This window comes from Brachyhypopomus gauderio, chromosome 5 (genome assembly GCF_052324685.1).
Source record: "Brachyhypopomus gauderio isolate BG-103 chromosome 5, BGAUD_0.2, whole genome shotgun sequence".
NCBI classification, from domain to species: Eukaryota; Metazoa; Chordata; class Actinopteri; order Gymnotiformes; family Hypopomidae; genus Brachyhypopomus; species Brachyhypopomus gauderio.
Window position 1 is genome coordinate 29435942 of NC_135215.1, and position 22784 is coordinate 29458725.

Sequence of the window (22784 nt, forward strand, 5' to 3'; positions counted from 1 at the left end):
TACTCTTGAAGTTTCACACTTTTACTTCTGCTTCCACCCAAGGCTATAAAAACACAGAAATACATTCATCATTCCATATAAGCTATGCTTACATAACCCGTACCCAAACTACTTGTAAAACCATTTGCTTTTTAGCAAACTCAACCATGGAACAAATGAGCACTTGCGTGTACATAGAGAGACTATGTTTGCCATCATGCACAATCTTTGATGTACAGAAACATTTCAACTTAGTTGCAAGTCCTGTTCTTAAAATGGTATTAGTATAGCAAAACAGTGTATATAGGCCTAAAGGATTGACCTTAGTATTTGATATTTAATCCAACATAATGTACCGAGGTGATCATGTATCGAACAATTATAGAATATGTAACTACTGTAGTAATGTAATTTTCATTTGGCAATAAATGGTGATAAATTGCTTCATCTGACAGCTTAAGTCCGTACTACATAAAATCTGGTCAGTATGTCTTAACTAATTCCCTCCATACAATAACATCAAAGTACAACTGTTACAACTGTGTCAGAATTCTCTATAAACCTAATATCCCACAAACTTGAGTGTAGATGCATGGTAGTCCTTTATTGCAGAGACCTGGAGTTGATCAGAGGTTTGGATGTTGACAACTTCATTGCGGTCGAAGTTCAGGCACATTCCTGAGCGATAAATGCCCTACCATATTGACTCCAGTGCAGTTTTAACACCGGAGACATCTTTTCTTATACGAACAGCCTCTCTGCTGGCGGGAACAGACAGGACGAGAGAGCGGAGGCTCCCGTACTCCTAGAAGAGAGCCCGCAACAGCTCCTGGAGATCCACATCGCGCACCACTCCCTGCAGGCCGCGAGGTCACCCAAGGATCATTTGAACAAAAACTCTTCAGACACTATTCTGCTCATCCGCCAATCCACAAAAAGCCGCTTGTCCTTTGCTTACGTTTCCAGCAATCCACAAGAGATGGAAAATTCATACCAGCTGAAATTGGATAATTATGTTGATACTCAACCACTGTAATTTCTCTAAGCAATTTGCAAAAGGGAAATGCAGTCAAATCTGGCCCACCTGTATTATGGTCTCTTGCTGTTACTTCAAGGACATGCTAGTCTGTAAAAGAACAAAAGGACCCATCAGAATGGACGTAAATTGATTAAATCTAATATTTCAGATTTGAGTGGTTTGAGGTTTAGCAGATGCCTCCAACCGGTGGACTCGTGAACCACAAAAGGCTGACAAACCTGTGTGATCTTCCCTGGAACCCTTTTAAAAAGTAATTGAAGAGATGGTGATGGGTCATGCGAGGTGGAGATCACACACACACACACACACACACACACACACACACAGGGTTTCATGCCCTGTGGTATTATGAAAATACTAATTAGCTGCATCTGGTTCAGAGAAGTCCAGGAACATTTAATCTCCTGTAATTCTGAAATGTCACTGTACATACAGCTCATACAAATATTTTAGGGTCTTTAGCCCAACCTCATTTACCAAACAGATGGAACATGGCTCGGTAAGACCCTGACAATCCTGCTTCTGCACTGGTTCAACAGTCCATGTCATTTCTAACTTGTGTACAAAATAAAAAAAGACAAAGACAAAGCCGTGTAGAGTCCGTTTATGGGTCCAGATTCGGAGAGGAATCTGCAGGAAAACCTCATTAGTATGAATTGTCAGAAGAAAGATGTCCATCAAATATATATGTATATAAAGGATCTTAAAAATTGGTTGTGTCCCCATTCCAGCTCTAGTGGTAATAGTTTCAGGCTTACCAGTTACCAACTTATCTGAAGTGAAGCAAAACACTAATATGGACTTCCCAGTCACCACAGTGTCTATTATCTGGGCTTGTATAATACAGAGGTAATGCCCCCCAGTTTCAAGCTGCGGAGTTATCTTGAAGCTTTGTCTCAATTCCCCAATACACTGTTAAACAGCAGTGATTGTAGTGGCTTACCTTTCTGGGAGGACTTAGACTGGCTGGATGCTACTGTGGGCATGTCTGTTGGTAAACCCACATAAACTCCACCATAGTTCCTACAGGAAACAATACAAAAGGTTTTACAGTCAGAGTCTCAGTCTCTCTCTCTCTCTCTCTCTGTCTGTCTCTCTCTCACACACACACACACACACACACACACACACACACACACACACAGTTGAAGCTGTTAAAGAAGTCACCTCACTGACCTCCTTTTCTCATCTTGTGATGGCTCTTCTGTCCTGTTACAAAAGATCTCATTTTAGATTTTTCATCACTTTATATCCAAAAGGTGGGCTATGTTTTACACATAATTGTCTACACAAACACAGGACAGAGGAGACACTGGTCTGTCAGGTCTGTGCCATGAAAGTTATCACACTTTGGTAATATGATTGAAAGAATTAAATGCTAAATGATACATTCATTGTATGAGGATAACCCGATGTCCCAGACCTCAAGTGTGTTGATCTGCAGACAAATACAAAACAGGACCATAGTGCAACTCTGAGCAAAACACTCCATTTCTAAACAACTCTATTCAATTCTCCAGTCTGTGTTCCTTACCAGTTTGTTTTGATTAACTTATATTTTATAATCAATTTTGAGTTTGGACCAGAAGCAGCTGTTCCCATAACAGCATTTAGAGGAAAGTGTCTTGGGCCTCAGAGGTTACAAGGTGGTGCTGATGTGAACGCTGGACTGGGCAGGGTGTGTTCAAGGCCCTCGGGCTCCTCAGCCCAACACTACCACAAACATCTGTGTTACCAGTGCAGTGAACACAAGCTGGAGTAGGCTGCCTCTATATCTCTCCCACAAATTCAGTTTAGAAAATGTCCAAATACCCACAGATTTACTGGGTGAGCAAGTACTGGGGTTGTTGTGCACTATTGCACACAGGGGTCGTTTTGTTTTGATTCACCTAACTTTAGCTTCGCCTGTAATGGACTTTGTCTGCCATAAATCAGGCTTGGTCAGCAGCACTGTCCTGTCTCTACAGCCACTAACTGAAAAGGGTAAGATTTGCCAGGCTTTAAGCTCGCGTGCACACATTAACATTTTGATACACAAAACGGGTTGATATTAGGGTTCTTTAAAATAGGATGGATATGAATTTAAATTCGCTACTTAGCAACCTTTACAACCAATGTTGGTGTTGCGGAAGATTTTCTGTTTCGTAAACGGTCGATAAGGAGGGCAGTTTGGGGCAGCGAACTTAAAAGGTAACTAGGGCTTAACGTAAATAAATAAGATAAATCAGTATTTGGCAATTTCATGATGTTATATTTTAGCTAGCTACGGATATCAAGTTACGTGCTTCAAGTTTCAACTACGCTTACGTGGCCACAGTAAAGCCCGCTTAAATCATCCCGCCCCAGTGATGAGTGCAGGCCGCAAATACGAGACATGGAGGATCCCGCACAAATTAAGCACTTAGGTCGTATATTGGAAGTTGTATGGGCACATCGCTGGAACGAAAACATTTCTTTACCACAGTATCCACTGATAAACAGCCGTGGATAGTGTGGCAACTTTTGGTCTTTTAATGGTTACAAGACCGTGACAGGATTAATCTCGTGTTTTAAGTATACTGGAATATACTCAACGCATGGGGTCTGGAACTTGCAGTGAAGAATTCTCAAAGTTTCAATATTAATATTTAATAGAGAAAAAAAAATTACACTTACACATCTTTAGCAGTCTCAGCAGGACCTGTGCAGGGACCAAAAATATACTATTAATATAATTGGTTCTGTAAAAAGTACCCTTGCAGCACATTGAGTGTGTGTGTGTGTGTGTGTGTGTGTGTGTGTGGGGTATTGTCTGAACTGAATAGCAGGTGAAGGACTCCTCATACAGGCCCTCTAGACTTGTCCCCAGCCCGACTCACAAAGTCTCTTGTGCCAGTGAGTGGAGTCTTGACACTGATTTATAGGGTAGAGCACTGCATTCTCATTATGTGGCTACTGTGAAACAAGTCCAGCCAACTACACTTTCACCAACAAGAGCTACTGGCACTTACAAAAGCCCTCAAAATATGGGAGGCCTGGATCTCCAATACATTAACCGGTTACCATCAGCAAAATGTGCCAGCAGTTGCATTTTTCAGTGCAATCAAGGATATTGGATTGTTAAGGTTCAAGATTATTGTTGTTCTTCAGAGTACAAGCGTCCAATCTACTGTGGTTCAGGAGTGTTGTGTAAGCATGTAATAAGAGTTCAGTAAATTGTATAACGTACAGAATTAAAATACAAACAGAAATGCAATGAAAATATAGATATAAAGAAAATGGTATTCAAATGTTTTAAAAAGGAATCAAGATTAAGTATTGGTCTCATTGTTTAATCATCATAAGTAATGTGCACTTCCTGCTGAAAGTGTACAAAGAAGCAGTAGTGCAGGACTTGTTGAGGCGATATGCTGCATATACTCACTAATTCAACCACACTTATTTTGTGGAGTCCATCGAGTTGACTGAAACCCTGGTGGGCAGTTCTGCCCTGCAGTTATAAATGTGAGATTGTAGAGCGACTCCACTCAGCCCCGTGTGGGACCGGAAGCTCTTACAACAGCGTGCCTGTTCACACACCACCCGGATCGCTACCACAGGAAGGACCCAGAGCGTCGCTGCCAGGCCTGGAAATGTGCAAATGCATTTATTTGATCAAGTCACAGTGCCTGGGGCCTCTGTCATGACTGAGAAACTTGAAGAGCCTTGCCTCTCCAAAGAGGGTCTGAAGAGTCTTTGTCTTCGCTCATATAAACTCTAAATGGTTTCCAAGTACAGCATACACAGTATCTGATGGGATGTACAACAGAATAAAACACTCCAGATCAGACGTAAACCTCAGACTTTGTGGGTTGAAAACAGTGAGAAAATAAAAATTGTCATTTGTAGAGGCTCAGACAAGGTGCCCAGGCTATCCTGTGTAAGGGATACAAGGGCTAAGAAATGTTTCTGAAGCAGGTGGACTCCAGGCTTTCTGGTGAATGAATGGCAGTGTTTTTAACAGGTTGGTTGGGACTGATAAGGTCACTGCATGAGAGCCTTCCTGTTCAGCATGACTAAGAATGAACAGCAATTGTGCTTCAGAAAGGTTTCAGCTGTTATTGTATCACCAAGGCAACACATGACCCCATGACATCAAGATACTGCTACAAACCATGGCAGATCATAGCAGAACGTAATCACTTAAGAGATTTTATTTTGCCACACCAGCTTGGGCCTTTGAAGTTGAATCAATGGATGGTGAGAGAAGACAAACAGCGGGCTAGGACGGCAGAGGGAAGACAAGGACATCTGTAGAGTGGAGGGAGTCACTGACAGATACTCACTTCTGGGAACAGTGTGTACTGGGCACCAAATGCATATACGGCTATGGAGACCAGAATGACCACATACACACGCACATCCCAATAAATTAAACCGTGTAACCACAAAAACCAGTTGTATACCCTTCTAGAAGGCTTGTCCTCTCTCAAAACCAAAATGTCCCAGTGTGCATCGCTGAATAAGACTTGGTGTATAACTGGGTGACTTCCACCTGCCAACTGCCAAGGAATCACACACATCCTCCTTCATGTCAGGCCTCCTACCACCATGAGGTGCTAACTGACTTGGGAGCTATAAAATCTCAAATGTGACTCATACACGACACTAGTCAACCATATAGACTCTCTGGGGGACAATGTTTCAGATATGCCGACTTCCAGAAAGACTTCTTGGTAAACACAGCATTACACCTGCACCGACTTCACCCGCAGATACACTCATGCACACACACACAGAATGCATTTAGGAATCCATAATTTACAGAGTGTATTTATAAATGTATACATTTACACAAAACACTGTTGCTCTCAAACAGCACACAAACTCCCTCTCTCTCTCTCTCTCTCTCTCTCTCTCTCTCTCTCTCTCTCTCTCTCTCTCTCTCACACACACACACACACACACACACACTCACCTGCTGCTGTGGTGTTGGTGGCAGAGGAATTTCCACAACCCATTTTGGCATTCCACTTAGTCTGTCTGGTAGAGCAGCTTCCTGGGAGGAGGGACTGAGTTAAGTGCAGTTAGAGGGAGAGGACATGGTGGATAAATGGAGGACAGCACTTCTCCACTGTACGGGGTGCCTCACACTCTGCCTCTCCAACACAGCCTGGAATGGTCTGCAGTACCACAGTGTGTGTGTGAGAGAGAGAGAGGGGGAGGGAGGGAGATGCTCTCCCCTCTTGATTGGCTTGTCTCCTCCACCCTGACAGGGTTGCCATGGAAACAAGGTCTGATGGGGAGCGAGATCAGCAAATGGCAAGCCTTCAGTTTTCCACTGAACAACAAAAGGATCTTCAGAAGAGCCTAACACTCAGGTTGTGTCTGTGTGTCACACTCATAACCCCTGACCTCAGCACTCCATGGGAGACTGCAAAGACAAGACTACGCTGTGTCTACAGCTCATCCAGGCTGAAGCAACCAAAAGACACAGGCTGTGTGGTTGTACTATACAAACAGACATTTCATTCAAACCAAGAACCTTCAGTTTTTCATAGGCAAAATGGATCTCTCATTGGTATTTGCAGAATGGCATTTGATAAGACTTTCTTCAGTGAGGAAATAATCCATATTTAATATAAACACGGAATCTATATTTAACATAAATCTATATTTAAGTTTAGAAGTTATGGAAATATTTCAGGCAAGGCTGGTGTAACACCGAGGTGAAGACACTGGATGATAGAGGAGTGTGAGGAGAACATTTTGGTGATGCATTAGAAAAGCAGAACCCAGAACAATTATTTGGCACACTTAACAAGTATGAGAGGCTTGGTGTAAACAATGTGCTGTTGTTGCACTTACACTGAGGACACCAGCCTTGAGATGGCCAAATTAAAAGCAATGTCCACTATCTGCAAATGTACCAGTGAAAGGAAGAATGACCCTCATAACATCAGACAACTCATATTGCTATTGATAAGTACTCAAATGTTAATAAAATGCTAATTTCCCACTTCCATTTGGCAAACATGAATAAATATTAATTCCTGTGAAGTACCTTCAAAGCATTCGGTCCCAGGGAATCTGGTCCTGGATGGCCAGAGTCAAGAAAAGTGGTGATCACGCTACTCAGACAGACCCACTAAACTTGGAACTTGATTGACGAATTGAACCAGGTGTGTTTAAGTAGGACATTCACCTGACCTCACTGATTTAGTAATCTATTGGTTGTTTAGTGTATAGATAATTACTTTCTTATACTTTACTAAACTGGTTTACTTGCAAAATGTAGCTAGAAAGATAACTAGGATACTAGGAATAACTTGGCTAAAGATGGTGGTGAAAACGCAACAAACGTGTAATCTCATGCGTTTCCAAGACCGGAGCATCCAAATGCAACAATATCGTCCACTGTGGGGCGCTGTTGGCTCAGAGGTCCCAACTGCGAGCTTTTTTTGTGAAAATAATTGTTATCAATGGAAATTAAATCATATTAATGACATTTAAGATAACTGAAGATAACATTTTTAAATTTTACCATGGACTCAAACCCTTAAAAGATAAAACGTTGTGAAGAAATGAAGGCGTGGTGACCGTTTACTTTTCAGCAGTGGCTCACTGCTTCCTGGGAAACCGAGTCCACGTCCTGAATAATTCAAGCACCATCACTTGTTAGTTAGCAAGATGCCGGCCGTACATAAATTACTGCTTGAAGAAGCCCTACAAGATAGCCCTCAGGTAGGGTGAATGTTTGTTTGCTGTAATATCCATCCTTTTACGGAATACGTTAGATGTTTAACCAGCCTGCAGTCTGTATTAAACTACAGATTATGCGTAATGTTAAAATGTGTCGAAACCGCAGGATTAAATCGGGCTCATCACGCATAGATTAATTGTGAAATCCTTTTCAGTGATCCAAATGGACATACATGTAACCAACGTCGACGAAACGACTTAATGACGATAAACAGAACGGTCAGATTATTTTACAGTTGTGTAGTTTTCTTCTTGAGGAAAGGCCAAACGCGGGAGTAGTTGGACAGGACGGACTGTACAGTTGTTTTAGAATTGGCTTGATATCAAATGACCAGATCAGATGTGAAAGAGGGTTTTTCACTTTTTGCAGGCACGTAGATTTATTTGCGAGTCATTTCTGTAGTAAATGCATCATTTGCGGCTGGTCGGTCAAAAAATAATAGGGCCCGTTCTGTATGGGAGGAGTCTGGGTTTGGGTTTGTGTCTCGGACCAGGAGCGTCTGGTCCAGCACTCACGTTTTACACAGGGAGATGTGTGTTTACATCCTGTTGGAAATGTCCAATACGAACTAACTTTCGTATTGGACATAGTTTAATAAAAACACGTAAAGACTAAATACTGTGGCTCCTCTTTAGAAACAGAAGTTGTTGTGCCCTGTTCCCCAACCTTGTATTTGAGGGGTGTTTTGACTGAAGCGCCTAGATTTGTGTAGTGGGGAAACACATGCAGTGTATGCAAAAGAGGGTTTGATGGAGATCTTGGATATGGCCCTCCCAAAAGATGGATTTAATCCATGTCGAGCACTTTGCAGTGCAGAATGTGATGAGTCACTGATAACATACTGGACTCTTAGAGGCACCTTGCATCTGCCAACATGAGGCTTTGCATTTGTGAATCATGCTAAAATTGAGTGATCAAATATAAACAGAACAAGTGTGTATCAGTCTATGCGGCTCAAAACAAATATACATTTACAGAATTTAGCATGCACTCTTGTCCAGAGAGATTTACAATAGCTTTTAGTTATTTACATGGAAGTAACATAAAAGGTGCCTGTTTCTGTTTCTTTCTAAAGAGGCGGGCATTTGAAGTTGCTTGAAAATGGCAAAGTGGTGGGTTTTCATTCCCCTGTTCGTTCTACTATAGCCTACAGGTCAAGAGGCATGTCTGCACTGTCTCTTGAGGAGTTGGTTCAGGACCTGCAGTGCTTAAGGCATGAAGGGTGTGAGATGTGGTGTAGGGTGAGACTTTTCATGTAGGGTGTAGGGTGAGACTTTTTGGTTTGTAGGGAAGCATCAGGGAGTTAAATTTAAAGCGGACGGCTAGAAGAAGATGCAGATGGAGCACAGCAGTGGAGCGACGGTGTGTGAAAACACTTCTATGAAATATTGTCGGATAATCTTGCCACCTAACAAGGGTGTAACAAAAGACCGTTTTAGGGACTGGTACCCAGTTTTGTTTGTTTGGGAGCTAGTTCAGGGTATTTCTGTCTTAAATAGTCATAGCATAATCGGCTCAATATTCAGAACGGCTTCGAATGAAAAAATTATTCTGAAATCAGTCTAAATTGCTTAAGACTTAAGACACTTAAGCTAGATGAGGTAATTTGCGTTAGGCTTTTGTGTTTGACAAAAAAAAAACATCTTAATTGTTTTGACTGGCAATAGGATTTCAAAAACTTTATTAGCTAATCACATCTTGAAATCAAACTCATCTTAAACTTCATAAAGATATTCATACAGGCTACCTGTTCATGCTGAAGATGTCAGACATTAATCGAGTCAAATGCTCTGATATAAGACCTGTCCTGTACTGTGAGGGCAAGACAATATAGTGAATAAATGACTTTCAGGTCATCTACTAAATACAAGAAGTTATAGCTTGTTGTCATCTTATTAACATCTGTAATAAGGATCAAGTATAAATGTGTGAAAATGACGCATGATGCAAATGCTGCATGTAGGGTTGGTGGTAATGTGAAGGCCTGGTGTTAATGCATGCGGCACCGCGCTAATTATGTACACTGTTCTTGTGTCGTGGGCTATTCCCTCCAGGCTACAAGCATTATTTACCACACTCCCCTGCAGTGAATATGAACCTCGTGTCAGAGTATTTGTTAGCAAGAGAGGAGGGCAGTCATATCAGAGGTCGGCCGGCCAGCTGTCACATACAGTCCCATCTCCGCACCTATTTGCCACACACAAAAAGGCCTGGTGTGTAGCTACGCATGTACACACACACACACACACAACCACTGAGGCCCACTAGCTCCTCCTGGTGCTGCTCAATGCCATTGTAACGCCACTGACGTGGGATTTACATTTTGGTGCACCGTACACACGATCATCCAGGACTTTCCCTGACCAAAACCAGCCCAGTACTCACTGGGAGGAGGAACAGGACGTCCGGGGGACAGGCTCCATTCCCGTTGTCCGTCTGCTGAAGTAGCTTGGAAGCAGCCCTCCAACAGCTGACGATAACTGCCACACCAGGTAGACGCTGTTTTAGGCACCGTTCCAGACTTGCAAATTTCCTGAGTGGTGTGCATTAGTGAACTCATTTAGAGCACCTTTAGAGCCGAGATGCTTTGCATACAAACTTTGATTTGAAAACTTGGCCTCTGACGAAAGCTGCCGGTTATGAGAAGCCACAGTAAGTGCGTTGTCCCTTGCGGCATCAAAATAAAACTGCTCCTAGTTAAAGAAAAAAAAACATGGCCTCTTCTGATGAGTATGCACAAAGCATGCTGACTGAGCTGGCGTTCCTAGGGAGTGTTCTGATGAATCATAGGCATTCTCCCATTTCTGACCAATGGCATTCCTGTGGGTTAATACTGCTGAAAGGCAATATGAATATTCATAAGTCAGATTGTTTAAAGAAAGAAACAAAGAAAGAAAAAAGCTTAAACTCCTCACAACTCCCCGCCCCTCCCCCCTCCAGTGTGAGCAGCAGTGGTAGGTAATCGGCCTGCCAGCCTACCGCTGGGCTGGCCGAACCCTGCTGCTCTGAGCAGGGTGCGGGGCTCTGCCAGCAGGTCTGGCAGGTTTGATGTTTGGGCTCCACCGTAGCGCTGCAGCCGGGATCGCTGGGTGCCGCAGGAGTTGTAAAAGGCCGTCTCCTCTTTTGTTTGCTCTGGAACCACACCCTCGCAAGGGCCTGCCGAGAAACACTCTGAACCTTCGCCTGCCGTGTCTCCGCTCACTCGTCTGTTTGGCACTCTGCTGTGTGTTTCAGACACGCTCGCTGCTCAGTGTGTTTGAGGAGGATGCCGGGACTCTCACAGACTACACCAACAAGCTCCTGCAGTCTATGCAAAGAGTGTTTGGGGCACAGGTACACACACACACACACAATGGGCACATGCACACAGTATGACAGCAAAAAAGTCTAGGATTCTCCCAGATAATTTATAAATTCTCTTTTTGTCTGGACTTCTCTCTCTCGTGTGTGTGTGTTTAGAATGAAATGTCCCTGGCCACAGAACAGCTCTCCAAACAGTTACTTGAATATGAGAAACAGGTGATGTGTGGCTGCTCTATTACCAACTGTGTTACAGGAATGTAATCACTGTGCATTGTTGTCATAAGTGCAAAACAGACTAACAATTTTTCAAATTGTTGATGGCTTGTAGCCATCTTCCTAAAAAGGGTTATTTACAACCCAGTTGGGCCCAGACGGAGTGGGGTTGATGGATGAGTGCAGAAATATTCAGGGTTTTGGATTCTGAGTCATTATGGCTTTGTTTGATGTTGCAGAACTTTGCTTTGGGGAAGGGAGATGAAGAGGTAATCAACATGCTTCAACACTTTGCCAAAACAGTGGAAGAGGTAAGTCATGGTGTGTGTGTGTGTGTGTGTGTGTGTGTGTTCATCTGCCTCTGTGACTGAGTCTGTGTGTAATATGTCTCTGTTTGAGTATATTTCAGTGTATGTGTTTAGGCCTAGCCTACAATATGTAAAACAGTATATATTTAAACATGTGTAGGTAAGTATATGTGTGTTTGTTGGTGGTGTAAGTGGGTGTGGCGGTAAGTAGCCCCAGCATGGGTGGAGGTACCCTGCAGTAGCACAGGTGGAGACAGCATGCGTGTCCGGTGGGGGGTGAGGGAACAGATGGAAGATGCTTTCTTAGCCAACAAGGTCAAGGTTGTAGGTAGCCTGGCCTAGACGCTAGCGCGCTGAGCTTGAGCTCTCTCCCACAACCTGCCACCTCTTCATCTCTTACCACACATCTGAACGCAATCTATTTTTTCAGGATGTAAAGAATTTTGTTTTGAGTGTTGTGCTGCAGGTTGGTTTTCCTCACAAATGCATGTCGTCATTTTTATTCCCATCTTCATGGTTTTCTTCTCTCTCTCTCCCCCTCCCCCTCTCTCTCTCCCCCCCTCCCCTCTCTCTCTCTCTCTCTCTCTCTCTCTCTCTCAGCTAAACTCCCTGCATGCTGACTTGGCCACCCAGATTGCTGACAAGATGGTGTTTCCAATGGTACAGTTCAGAGAGAAGGACCTCACTGGTATGTCAGTGTTAAATATTGTAAAGGTCATGAAAAAGAAATGAATTGAAATCCTCAAATGTGCAGTGCTGCAGTCAGAGCTATATTGTACTGTGGACTACCTACACTGTAACGTTCTGTCACAGAATGAGAAATAACTAAACACAGGCAAACATTTCAACAAAGGTACGCCTATACATATCCTGAAGGAAGTGTGAATGTGTGCACTGTGTGAAAGCCTTTTGTTTGTCCTGTATCTGCTTACAGAAATAAGTACACTGAAAGAGATATTTGGAATCGCCACTGATGGTAGGTGCAGAACATGCAAAAAAACAGATGGGAATATTTTGGACTGGTTAATGGGAATGATTGGGAATATTTTGTACAGATTAATGGGAATATTTTATACAGGTTAATGGGAATGATTGGGAATATTTTGTATTGGTTAATGAGAATGATTTTGAATATTTTGGACAGATTAATTGGGAATGGTTGGGAATATTTTGAACCAGTTTTTTGTGAAATGATGATGGCTTCCCTCTTTCCCAGAGCATGAGGCAGCTATGGTTAAATACAGTCGACTCCCCAAGAAGAAAGAAAATGAAAAGGTATTTAAAAACTTTTACATATAAAAATCATATAATCTAAAACACACAACACAAATCCATCATGCTTATTTACGAGAAATGACTTGGGGAACAAGAAAACAAACATGACAATGATGCAAGCTGATAATTACAATCGTGTGTGTGTGTGTGTGTGTGTGTGTGTTGTCTGAAGCTGAAGGCTGAAGCAGTCCGAGAGGTAGCCTACTGCCGGAGGAAGCAGCACCAGGCCTCTATGCAGTATTACTGCGCCCTCAACGCCTTACAGTACAGGAAGAGAGTGGCCATGCTGGATCCCTTGCTGGGCTACACACAAGCACAGGTGCAAGAGCACGTTCACACATGCCTCTCGACCAGCGCTGACCGGTCACGGCTCATCCTGTGCGGGGTGCTAAAGTCTAAAAGCGTGCAAAACGTGACAGGAATTAATGATACAAGCTGACTTCCAATGTCAGACACAAACGTGTGTCTCCTCTTATCGACTCCGTACAGATAAGCTTCTTTAAGAGAGGAATGGAACTGGTCTCCAAGAAAATGGACACTTTTCTGGCTTCTGTGAACAGTATGACTCAGAGGTAAATGGTCAGGTTTACAAAAAAATGTGCCTTATACATGCAAGATATTAATTTCATGTGTCATTGCAAAATCCTAAGGAGTTTAAGGCATTTTAGATAGTTGATGCATACTCCTTGTATTACTCCCTCCCTCCCTCCCTCTCTCACTCCCTCGTTCTCCCTCGTTCTCTGCAGTATTCAGGCCCAGTTAGATGCGGAGGCAGAAAGCATGCGTTTGTCACAGCGAGAGTTCTTGTCAGTGGAGGACACGGTCTATATGCCTGATCACGACCGCGAGCCAGTCAACCGAACGCTCATCCAGAAAGCAGGCTACCTCAACATCAGGAAGTAAACATCAAGCCTCCTTCCACAATGTCACCAGTTCGACCTCCATATAAACTCCTTTTCTGATAAGCCACTCACAAACAAGTGAAATCAAAAGTGCATGTAGCGTGTTGATAGATAAATGTCTGTCTGACCACCACAGGCCAGCATTCTCACAGACCAGCATACAAGTCAACCTGTGACATATAATGATATTACATCCCATAACTTAAAAAAAAAATGGAAGTAAAAAAATGACTTTGTTCTGAATATGAATTGTGGTCCTCCCCCCCGCCCCTCCCCTCTAACCACGCTCCACCCACGCTCTGCTGCAGTAAGACGGGCCTGGTGACCACTGCCTGGGACCGGCTGTATTTCTTCACCCAGGGAGGGAACCTGATGTGTCAGCCGCGCGGAGCAGTGGCTGGGGGCATGGTGATGGACCTGGACAACTGCTCCGTCATGGCCGTGGAGTGTGAGGACAGGCGTTACTGCTTCCAGATCACATCACCTACTGGGAAAACGTATGTCAACAAGCCGTGTGTGTGTGTGTGTGTGTGTGTGTGTGTGTGTGTGTACGCGTGCTCACTCCAAAAGCACTGTTTAGCTTTGCAGAGGTATGTCTTGTGGTTGGGATTACATGAGGCCCCATTGAGCCACTTGATGTCCACGAGACCATATAAAATCTATTACTGTACACTTACGCAACACAGCAGCTAGTGAAGCATGTGATCAGTTGTGGATTTGGTGGGGTAGAAAATCTTTTTTGGCTTCTTCTTATAAGTAGACTTGCAAATTCTGACAGGTAGACTTTCCTCACAGGTAGACTTTCCTATGAAAAGTGTTTCTGTGCTGCTCTCCAGAATCATTAAGTCCATATTTATCTACACTGTATGGCTACAGGTATGTGGACACAAACTCTGACTGTTTGTCTTAATCAACCTAATTAAGTGTTGTGATTATATTATTCTGTCTGATGCACAAATCTATGTTGGATTTGTTACTTACCTTGTTGTGGACACGGTACCGTACCACATGGTTCTGATGGTAAGGTTTAGTGGAGGAGGGATAACAGTCTAGGGTTTGGACTAGGTCCCTTAGTTCTAGTGAAGCGTGGTGGTAATGTTACAATGTACAGACATTTCAGACAATTTATGCGTTGGACTCTGTAGGAACAGCCCGTTCCTGTCCCAGCATGACTGTGAACCTGTGCACAGAGAGGCCCATAAATGCTCTGATTAATTCATGTGGAGGAACTCCAGTGGACTGCCCAGAACCCAGAGATGTTCAACCCCGGTGATGACACCTTTGGGATGAACTGAAGCTTTAGTCCTTCTGTAGCAATATCAGCGGGTCACCTCACAAATGAGCAGCCAAACTTAAGTCTTGTGGAAAGGCTTCCCAGAAGATGTTCAGGTGTCCACGTATTTGTGTCCAGCCAATTAGAAGTGTAGGGTGCATGTTTATAGTAGACTCTAAAGGAGGCGGGTTAAAGCCTTTTAAACAGTCTCCTTCCCACCCTGCTCTACACCATCAGCCAATGACTTTCTTCCTTCTTTGATTCCATGTAGACAACAGTCCTGTTTTGGGCTACACGTACTCGGTTCCTGAGGTGTACCTTTCTCTTTCCACATCTCCATCTATAATTTAGTGACCAACTCGAGAGTCAAGTGCTCAGCCTCCATAACTCACAAAGAGACAACGCTCTCCATTTAACCTGAGTGTTTCATCACCACACAGCGTGTTTGCACACATTGACATACATTTAAAGCGTGTTGAAGGTTCTAGCTAATTTGTGGTGATTGTAAAGGCAAATGTGACAATTTGCTAAAACATTGACATCAAAACATGAACTTCAGCAGGAGCTGTTCTAGGCTCTGACATTCGGATTTCTGTCTGCTTCCTATTCTTCTCACCTGCTCAGTTCCCAGAGCCGTCTTCACAGGACCACGCTTGCAAAATCAATTTCCTCTCGCTGTATTAGTATTGAGGACAGGGGAAAGGCTCAGTAAGAATTCAGCACACAGCCGCAGTGGCAGGAGAAGGAGAAAGGGAGAGAGAAAGGAGAGCGTTCGTTCCGTTTCATCTTCAAAGCAATCGAAATGTTGCTTAATCCAACTGTAAATAATTACACTGACACTTTCCTGTGATCTCTGGTCTGTTACACCCTGTGCAGTGAGGCAGAGCAGATGAAAGTTTAGCTACCGAATACGCTCGGCTGCAGAGCAAAGATAATAGACAGGGCAAGATTACGGTGACCTTTCTCTTAGGTACTTCGAGATATTGACATTACACAATTGCTAACGCACCTCTGTCCCAGCAAAACGCCACACAGACCTGCTGGTGGCCTAACTGCAGCCTTACACACGCTGTGTCATCATCACTCTGAATCAGCTAATGTCCTCTTTCTCCTTCAAGGTCTATGATTCTTCAAGCAGAGAGCAAAAGGGAGTATGAAGAGGTGCTGCCTAGCTTACATTACTTCACACATTTTCATTCATTCAAGTGTTTCACTTATTTTACTAACACGTTTTGGTTTTCCCGCTACAGTGGATCTGCACTATTAACAACATTTCTAGGCAGATCTACCTAACGGATAATCCTGAGGTAATCCCAGCATCATTTCTTGCACACATTAATCACTGTACACATAGAATAACATGCCTGCTGTGGTGAGGATCGCCAACTATATACGCAGTGTCACTAAAAATACAGCTAATTTTAATTTGAATGTACTTGACGTATTTAACTTTACCTGAGCATGGAACCAAACTTATCTGTACTGACAGGAGAGGACGTTTACACACAAGTAGGGCTTTTAGTCCATAGAGACCATGAGGCCTGAGTTTGTGACAGTGGAGAACCTGATTATGTGTTTAGATTGAGAGAGTGTGTAATCATCCCAAAGCAAACAAACTAATTGACCTGCTCTCCCCAGCTGTGTCCTGTAAGAGTGGGCAGACAGCCCACTAATCACTGTGTACTTAACAGGTCTGAATAAGCAGATAGGAATATCCACTTACCCAAGTCATTTGGTTCTTAGCACCTTCTTAGGTATAAATCTAAGAATGGCTGATCTGAGATCAGGATGGCTGTTCTGAGGATGCCTGGTCTTTGCTTCTCAGGCCGTGGCCATCAGGCTGAATCAGACGGCCATCCAGGCGGTCACGCCCATCACGAGCTTTGAAAAAAGAGCGGAGGGCTCCCCCAACCCTGACCGGTGAGAGTGATGCCACGTTAACACCCATGAACAGCACACAAACACACACACATGAGCTTCAGGCCTGTAAGAATCCCACTCCTCAGTCAGGGGGGGAGGCTCGAGTGTTAGACAGTGGTTCTGATGCACATAGTCCTTGGTCAGATCTTGATATGAAGTTGCAATTTGAACATTGCACATTCGATGGCCCTTTGAGTTGGTGTTACACTTGGGTCAGCGTCTTGTGTCTGTGTAGGGCCCGGCCTGGTGGACTGGCCCCTCGGAGCAGTAAAAAGGTCCCTGCTGTCCTTGAGGCCGAAGACCTAATCGCACCAGGAACGCCCATCCAGTTCGACATTGTGTTGCCCGCATCCGAGTTCCTGGACCAGAACAGAGCCGGAGGGAGGTCAGAGGACACCTCTGCCATTACATACACTAAATGCACTGTTTTAGATTCCTAGACTAAGTCTAAGGTTGGACTACAAGGACTCCTGTTGTCCTGACTCACTACTGGCAATGCATTTAGTGCAAGAGTGAGAAATTAATCACAGTCCAAGACCAAGTGAAGTGATGTTCGGGAAATTGGCCAACTGGTTTGATAGCATCAACCCTTAATAATCTACTTCTTGCACTTTTGTTTATTGGAGCACAGACTTTGATGTCTGGGTGTTTGTCATCGGTTTATTATTCATGTAAAATGCTTTTGCTGGTGGTGTATTATGTCCTGTTACGTCAGGTAAGAACTTTTGAAGGAAACGACATCTGTAGGGATAAGTGTGACACTTTGCTTTATATTACAGCAGCTATCTATCTGATGCTCTACTGTGTATGTGCACTTTTACAGTCAGGCTGTGCGGTTTATTAATATACCTTGCCTTGTAAAATCTTTGACAGCTGTGTTTTTTTTTTCTTCATGACCTGCTATACAGACGCACAAATCCTTTTGGCGAGACAGAAGAAAGCTCTGCAAGTGCTGATGGTGAGACATCGCAACTCTGTTTAGTTTAGCTGTTCCTCAGTCGGAGCTGACGGCTGAGGTCAGTTAAGGTCACCCGGTGCTGTAGTGGAACCCCCAGACATCAGTTCAGTTGTGTTCTCATTAGTTTTGACAGCCGTTTGCCTCAGTGCGGAGACGGTCTTCAGTGCAGAGATGCTCAGTGCTCTGCTTTTAAGAGTCGGTGAATGTCCTCTTATTCTGTGAATGTGCAGGGGAGCTGTCTCTCACTCTCCACCTGTCCGTCTGTCTCTGCGCACACACACAGACTCCCTGCTTCAGCAGGTGTTTGGTGTGCGTTTTCTGGGCTCCATGGCCGTGCGCTCAGGACACACACCAGAAGTGATCTACGAGGCCATGAGGCAGGTGCTTGCAGCACGGGCTATACACAACATCTTCAAAACAGCCGAATCCCACCTGATGGTGACCAGCAGCTGCCTCAGGTGGGTGTGGCCCAAAGCCCCGCCTCTTCCACACCTTACACAGGTGCTACTGAGAGCTTTGAGAAGTAAACTTTTTTTTTTACTCCAACAGGTTGATTGATCCTCAGACACAGGTCACTAGAATAAGTGTAAGTGATTGTGTCCTTATAAAGCCTCCATCAGTAAATCCTCACATGGCGTCTGCAGTAAGGATCGGTCTAATGTCCGGCTCTCCTCCTCCAGTTCCCGCTGAGGGACGTGACTCGATTTGCGGCGCACCAGGAGAACCCCAGGCTCATGGGCTTCGTGGTGGAGGGAGTGGACTGGAGTGAGGGGGCAGAGGAGGGCCGCCCGTCCTTCAGGGCCTTCGTGTTCGAGAGCAGCACCGAGGGAGAGAAGGTAACGGCCTGGCCGACACCCCGCCCAGACGGGCCAACGTCCACCGCCCGGTCGGTAGGCTTAGCATGAGTGCAGCGACAGCAAACGGTAGGGAGGAGAGTGAGGGGAACCGCAAGAAGATGGTTTAATACTCTTTTCTTTCTAATACTCTAATGTTGTTCATGTCATATTATGGTAAAATTTCTAATATTTAGACATCCATACTAGCCACTGAAAAGCTGGCTAATTATGAGCAAAATTAACATGTTTAGGTGAATAAAAACATGGAGCTCTGTAGTCTTGTAGAACAGCCGTGACTCTTAACCCCACGTTCTGCATGGTGTCTCTAACCCACAGAACGCTGTGGGAGTTGGGAACGTTTGGCTGGTTTGGCCTCTCTGTCTGGGTCTCTTTCTGTGTGCAGTGTTCACCAGTAGATTTGCTTAATTACATTTCTGCCCCTTCCTCAGATCTGTTACACAGTAAACTTAGGGAAGGAGATTACAGAGGCAAAGAAGGTAAAGACTAAATGTATTCTCTTAGGATAATTAATATGATTGTAATCAGTAAATATTGTATATCAACAGTTTATTAGTCAGCAAATATCATATAATCAATATGTCTAGTTAATTAAATTTGTTAAACTTTTGTATTCTTCTACATCAGGACCCCAAGGCTCTGGCCCAGTTGATGAAGTCCATGCCCCTTACCAACGACGGAAAGTTCCTGCTGCTGGCGAACGAGGCGGGACGCACTGCTAACGAGGGAGTTCAGGACGACCAGGAGTCTGAGGCCTGAGGCTCCGCCTCCACCGGCCCTGCAGCTCCGCCTTCCCCAGGCCCACATGAAGGAGCTGCTCAGAGCCGAGCACGTCACCGCGTCATCCACACGACTCACAAATCGGGACCCAATACCGGCTCTGATCTTCCGCAACACCTGACACTTGGGCTCAAGTGAACTTTCATGCCTGAGAAGTTTTCTGAAAAATTGGGTTTATGTTGAATGACGAGTTTGCATTCTGGTACCTGTGAAAGCAGACGAATCTGATACTTCTGCCTCTGTCAGAACACCACAGGGCTCAGCTGAGACAGCAGAGAGAAAAAAACAGGATTTGGATTTATTTATTATGGTGTGTCCTGATCATGTTGAATTGGCTACCAATTTAAAAAATGTACAAATAAGTGTTTAAAAACAGTGGTGGATTGTAGTTTAGACATTACTGAAGTGAAGCTAGACTAGACTGGGCCATAAACACTCTTGTGAGTGCTCTTTATCATCGGAGCTGATCTTGCAGGACCCTGGAGCAGTAATATGGCTTGGCTGGCATCTGTGCAGCCTTCTGTAAGAGCTGGGTCTTGAAGAAAGACGACAAGGGCTACTTAGAGAGTACGCTTCCTCAGAGTCCCGGTGGACCAGTCCAAACCTTTCCCCTTTCGACACGCGTTTATTTAGCGCCATATCTAAGCTTAGTCCAGGAATAAACTGTGGAGCTGAAAGAGGCACTTTTATTCTTCTACTGATCTAGGTTCTGTTGTCATGTGTGCTAAGATTTAATTTGCCTATTCCAGTAGTTTTTTTTTTTGTAATTTCTATATATTTGCTAGGTGAACTGCATAAAAGCTAGTGTATGCATTAGTCACTCAGTGATAGGCTGCAGTCTAACTTGGCAGTCCAACTAGGCTAGAAATGCTCTCCTTATGCTTTAATGACATTGGATATTGCACTAATCTCTGTAGACTCATTTGAAAGGAGGTGTTGATGGTACAGTAATAAGGAATGAGGAGCAGGAGGTGGTGAAACACAGCCGTGCTGGGGGAAGGAGTTCATACTGATGCCGTTGGCCAGTGGGCACCGCTGATCAAGGGTCTGCCTCCTCATCTGGGTTCCCAGTGGATCCAGCGGGAAACACTAAATGGTTTTAAGTCAAGTGCCGTGTCGTTTTGATCGTCTTGGAAACGAGACAGCTTCATGGGCAAGGACCAGAAGCTGGTTTGAACTTGTGTGCTGAATCTTTTCATTCATTCCACCTTTTCCTCAGGTGCTTGGAATTGGAGGAACTTTTTTTGTACATTCCATTGCTGAAACGACCAATTTCAATACACTAAGATGTTAAGATTTAATCTAAAATTCCTTCTGTAGGGCTGAGGGCAGTGGTCCGTTTACAGCGCATGACATGCACACAAGATTTAAAATGCATCTTACAATCATCACTTATTGTTGGGTAGAAGAAGCTCCCAAATCACTAAAACTAGCAGTGAAATGGGCTCACAGGGCTTTAGAATTATACTTGTGCTTTCCCATAAGGGCTCCCCCCACACCCCAAATATCACTTGTTTATTCTGCTTGCGTGGCTGTATTATGCCTGTGGGTATACATTTAACTTATCTGCTGTGATTTGCATACACGTCTCAATTTGTTGCACTACAGTATTGTACATAAATGCAGTAAATAACTCCGTATTTTTCCCAGAACAATAATTGCTGGCTTGTGTGTGCAGCATGGCCATTCTATGCTTAAACCAAGAGCTGTTCAAAGTGGTCTCGGTGCGACGGCAGGATTTAGCTACCCGTCAGGGTTTTATCTGAGTCTGGAGAAGACTGCAACAGACTGAACTGCATGTAAACAGGTCTGGCTTTCAACACAAACAGGTCTGGCTTTGTTCTGCCGGCAGCTCAGTGCATCAGGAGCTTAAGAAGACAAATACTGACATTCGGTAAAACTCGGAGAAGCACTTTTAAGAGCAGTGGTGCTTCAGGAGGAATAACTTTAAGCAAAGACTGAGGTCGCGTTGTCCAGAAGGCCTTGCACGTGTCTTTTCTAACACACTCTGCGACATCTTTAATAAAGCCATGTCTTGATTTCTACCTCCCTTGAATGTTTCGTGGGCAGCCAACGCTATCAGTGAATTCATGTTAATGTGATATGCGTGTTGGAAATGAAAGTTTCTTTTAATTCTACATGTAACACCACATACTTTGGACAGACTGATGGTCGTTAAGCACTAACATTAATTTGGTGACGAGGGTCAGAATGAACGACTGCAGGCAAACTCTGAATGGTGGAGCGAGGGAGGGAGAGAGAGAGAAAAACACTGAGAAAATTGCTTTGCAAATGATTCCAGAACACGATTTTAAGTCTTCATTTGTGTGACGGTATGTCAGTGAAGTGAACTTTGACGCACACACATATGTACACAGGCAATACAGTCCACTGTAGCACAAGCACAATGCAAAGAGCCTCCCCACCCAGTCGCTGTTGCTCCTACAATGTCCATAAGCACCTTATTAGCATATAGACAGCCTTACTGACTTCAATATGGGGCCAAAGCAAAAGCCCATTTCAGGAGCAGAGAGATGTGTCACGAGTCTTTGTAGTAGTTATTGAAGTTGAGACGCAGCAGAAAATCTTCCAAATGAGGCTGGTAGCCTTTGTCAACCAGCTTCGAAACCACTGCACACAGAAAAAAGATACTCAGCACACAATTTTCTTTTATGCTGACCTAGAAATATACAGAATTTCTAACCGATCATCACATTTATATTAAATTCTGTTTATGAACTCTTGAATGCTGTTGCTGTATTGTGTGTGATTACTAGGGTGGGGTGTGTTTGCCTCACCTTTGAACAGAAAGTGTGAGTAATATTTGAAGGTGTTATAAGACTGCTGCATGGCAATGAAGCAGGGGTGCACTGTCTCCCCCTGCTGGCTCTCCCAGGGCTGTGCGACCAGCTGCCCCCGGAACTTCAGGATGAGGCTGAAGATGCTGTGGATGATGTTCATGACAGGAGCAGCCTTCTCCGTCAGCAGAGCCCTGAGGGGCAGCAGGGAGCAAGAGAGGCAGGACCACTGGTTACCACAGCCAGGGCAGTAATACCAATATGCCAAACGCATGAATTCATCTGCTAAACACAGAGCACACATCTCAATCCCTGATGCTGCGTTTCCTCTACTCGTTTCTTCCTCTCGACTTGGAAACATTTTGAAATTTGAGAATTGAGACATATGGAGAATGGTTTGAGTCATTTTCAGTTTTTAACTTTGAACTAGATGAGAAAAGGAAAGGAGTGAGAAGGGTCTG

General features: G+C 44.1%; 3 protein-coding genes across 5 annotated transcripts in view; 1 reads left to right on the plus strand and 2 right to left on the minus strand.

Moving 5' to 3' along the window:
• On the minus strand, positions 1–7439 carry c25h12orf75 (chromosome 25 C12orf75 homolog). 2 transcript variants are annotated; one of them, XM_077006958.1, is made up of 7 exons: positions 7041–7407; positions 5955–6035; positions 3674–3698; positions 2195–2227; positions 1962–2041; positions 1064–1105; positions 1–976 (listed from the first exon to the last, which is right to left on the minus strand). In XM_077006958.1, the coding sequence occupies exons 2-6, from the start codon at positions 5995–5997 to the stop codon at positions 1101–1103; spliced, it is 186 nt and encodes a 61-aa protein (XP_076863073.1). In that variant the 5' UTR covers positions 5998–6035; positions 7041–7407; the 3' UTR covers positions 1–976; positions 1064–1100. The 2 variants fall into 2 exon arrangements, with proteins under 2 accessions (XP_076863073.1, XP_076863072.1); XM_077006957.1 differs by lacking the exons at positions 1–976; positions 1064–1105 and adding an exon at positions 1117–1648 and having other exon boundaries at positions 7041–7439.
• On the plus strand, positions 7342–21570 carry appl2 (adaptor protein, phosphotyrosine interaction, PH domain and leucine zipper containing 2). The gene is made up of 21 exons (XM_077006956.1): positions 7342–7720; positions 10974–11072; positions 11199–11258; positions 11495–11566; positions 12164–12251; positions 12498–12539; positions 12780–12838; positions 13011–13157; positions 13328–13410; positions 13585–13737; positions 14049–14237; positions 16132–16174; positions 16264–16320; positions 16839–16933; positions 17169–17318; positions 17842–17891; positions 18175–18349; positions 18441–18477; positions 18572–18727; positions 19177–19224; positions 19373–21570. Exons 1-21 carry the CDS (start codon positions 7667–7669, stop codon positions 19502–19504), a joined length of 1989 nt encoding a protein of 662 aa, XP_076863071.1. The 5' UTR covers positions 7342–7666; the 3' UTR covers positions 19505–21570.
• The window catches only part of tubgcp6 (tubulin gamma complex component 6), a 19273-nt gene continuing 17669 nt past the window's right edge, over positions 21181–22784 (minus strand). For both annotated transcript variants that reach the window (XM_077006955.1, XM_077006954.1), the window contains exons 25-26: positions 22324–22517; positions 21181–22156 (exon numbers count right to left, since the gene is read on the minus strand). In XM_077006955.1, the coding sequence (XP_076863070.1) occupies positions 22065–22156; positions 22324–22517 (286 nt within the window). In that variant the 3' untranslated portion in view covers positions 21181–22064. The remainder of the gene's footprint in view (positions 22157–22323; positions 22518–22784) is intronic.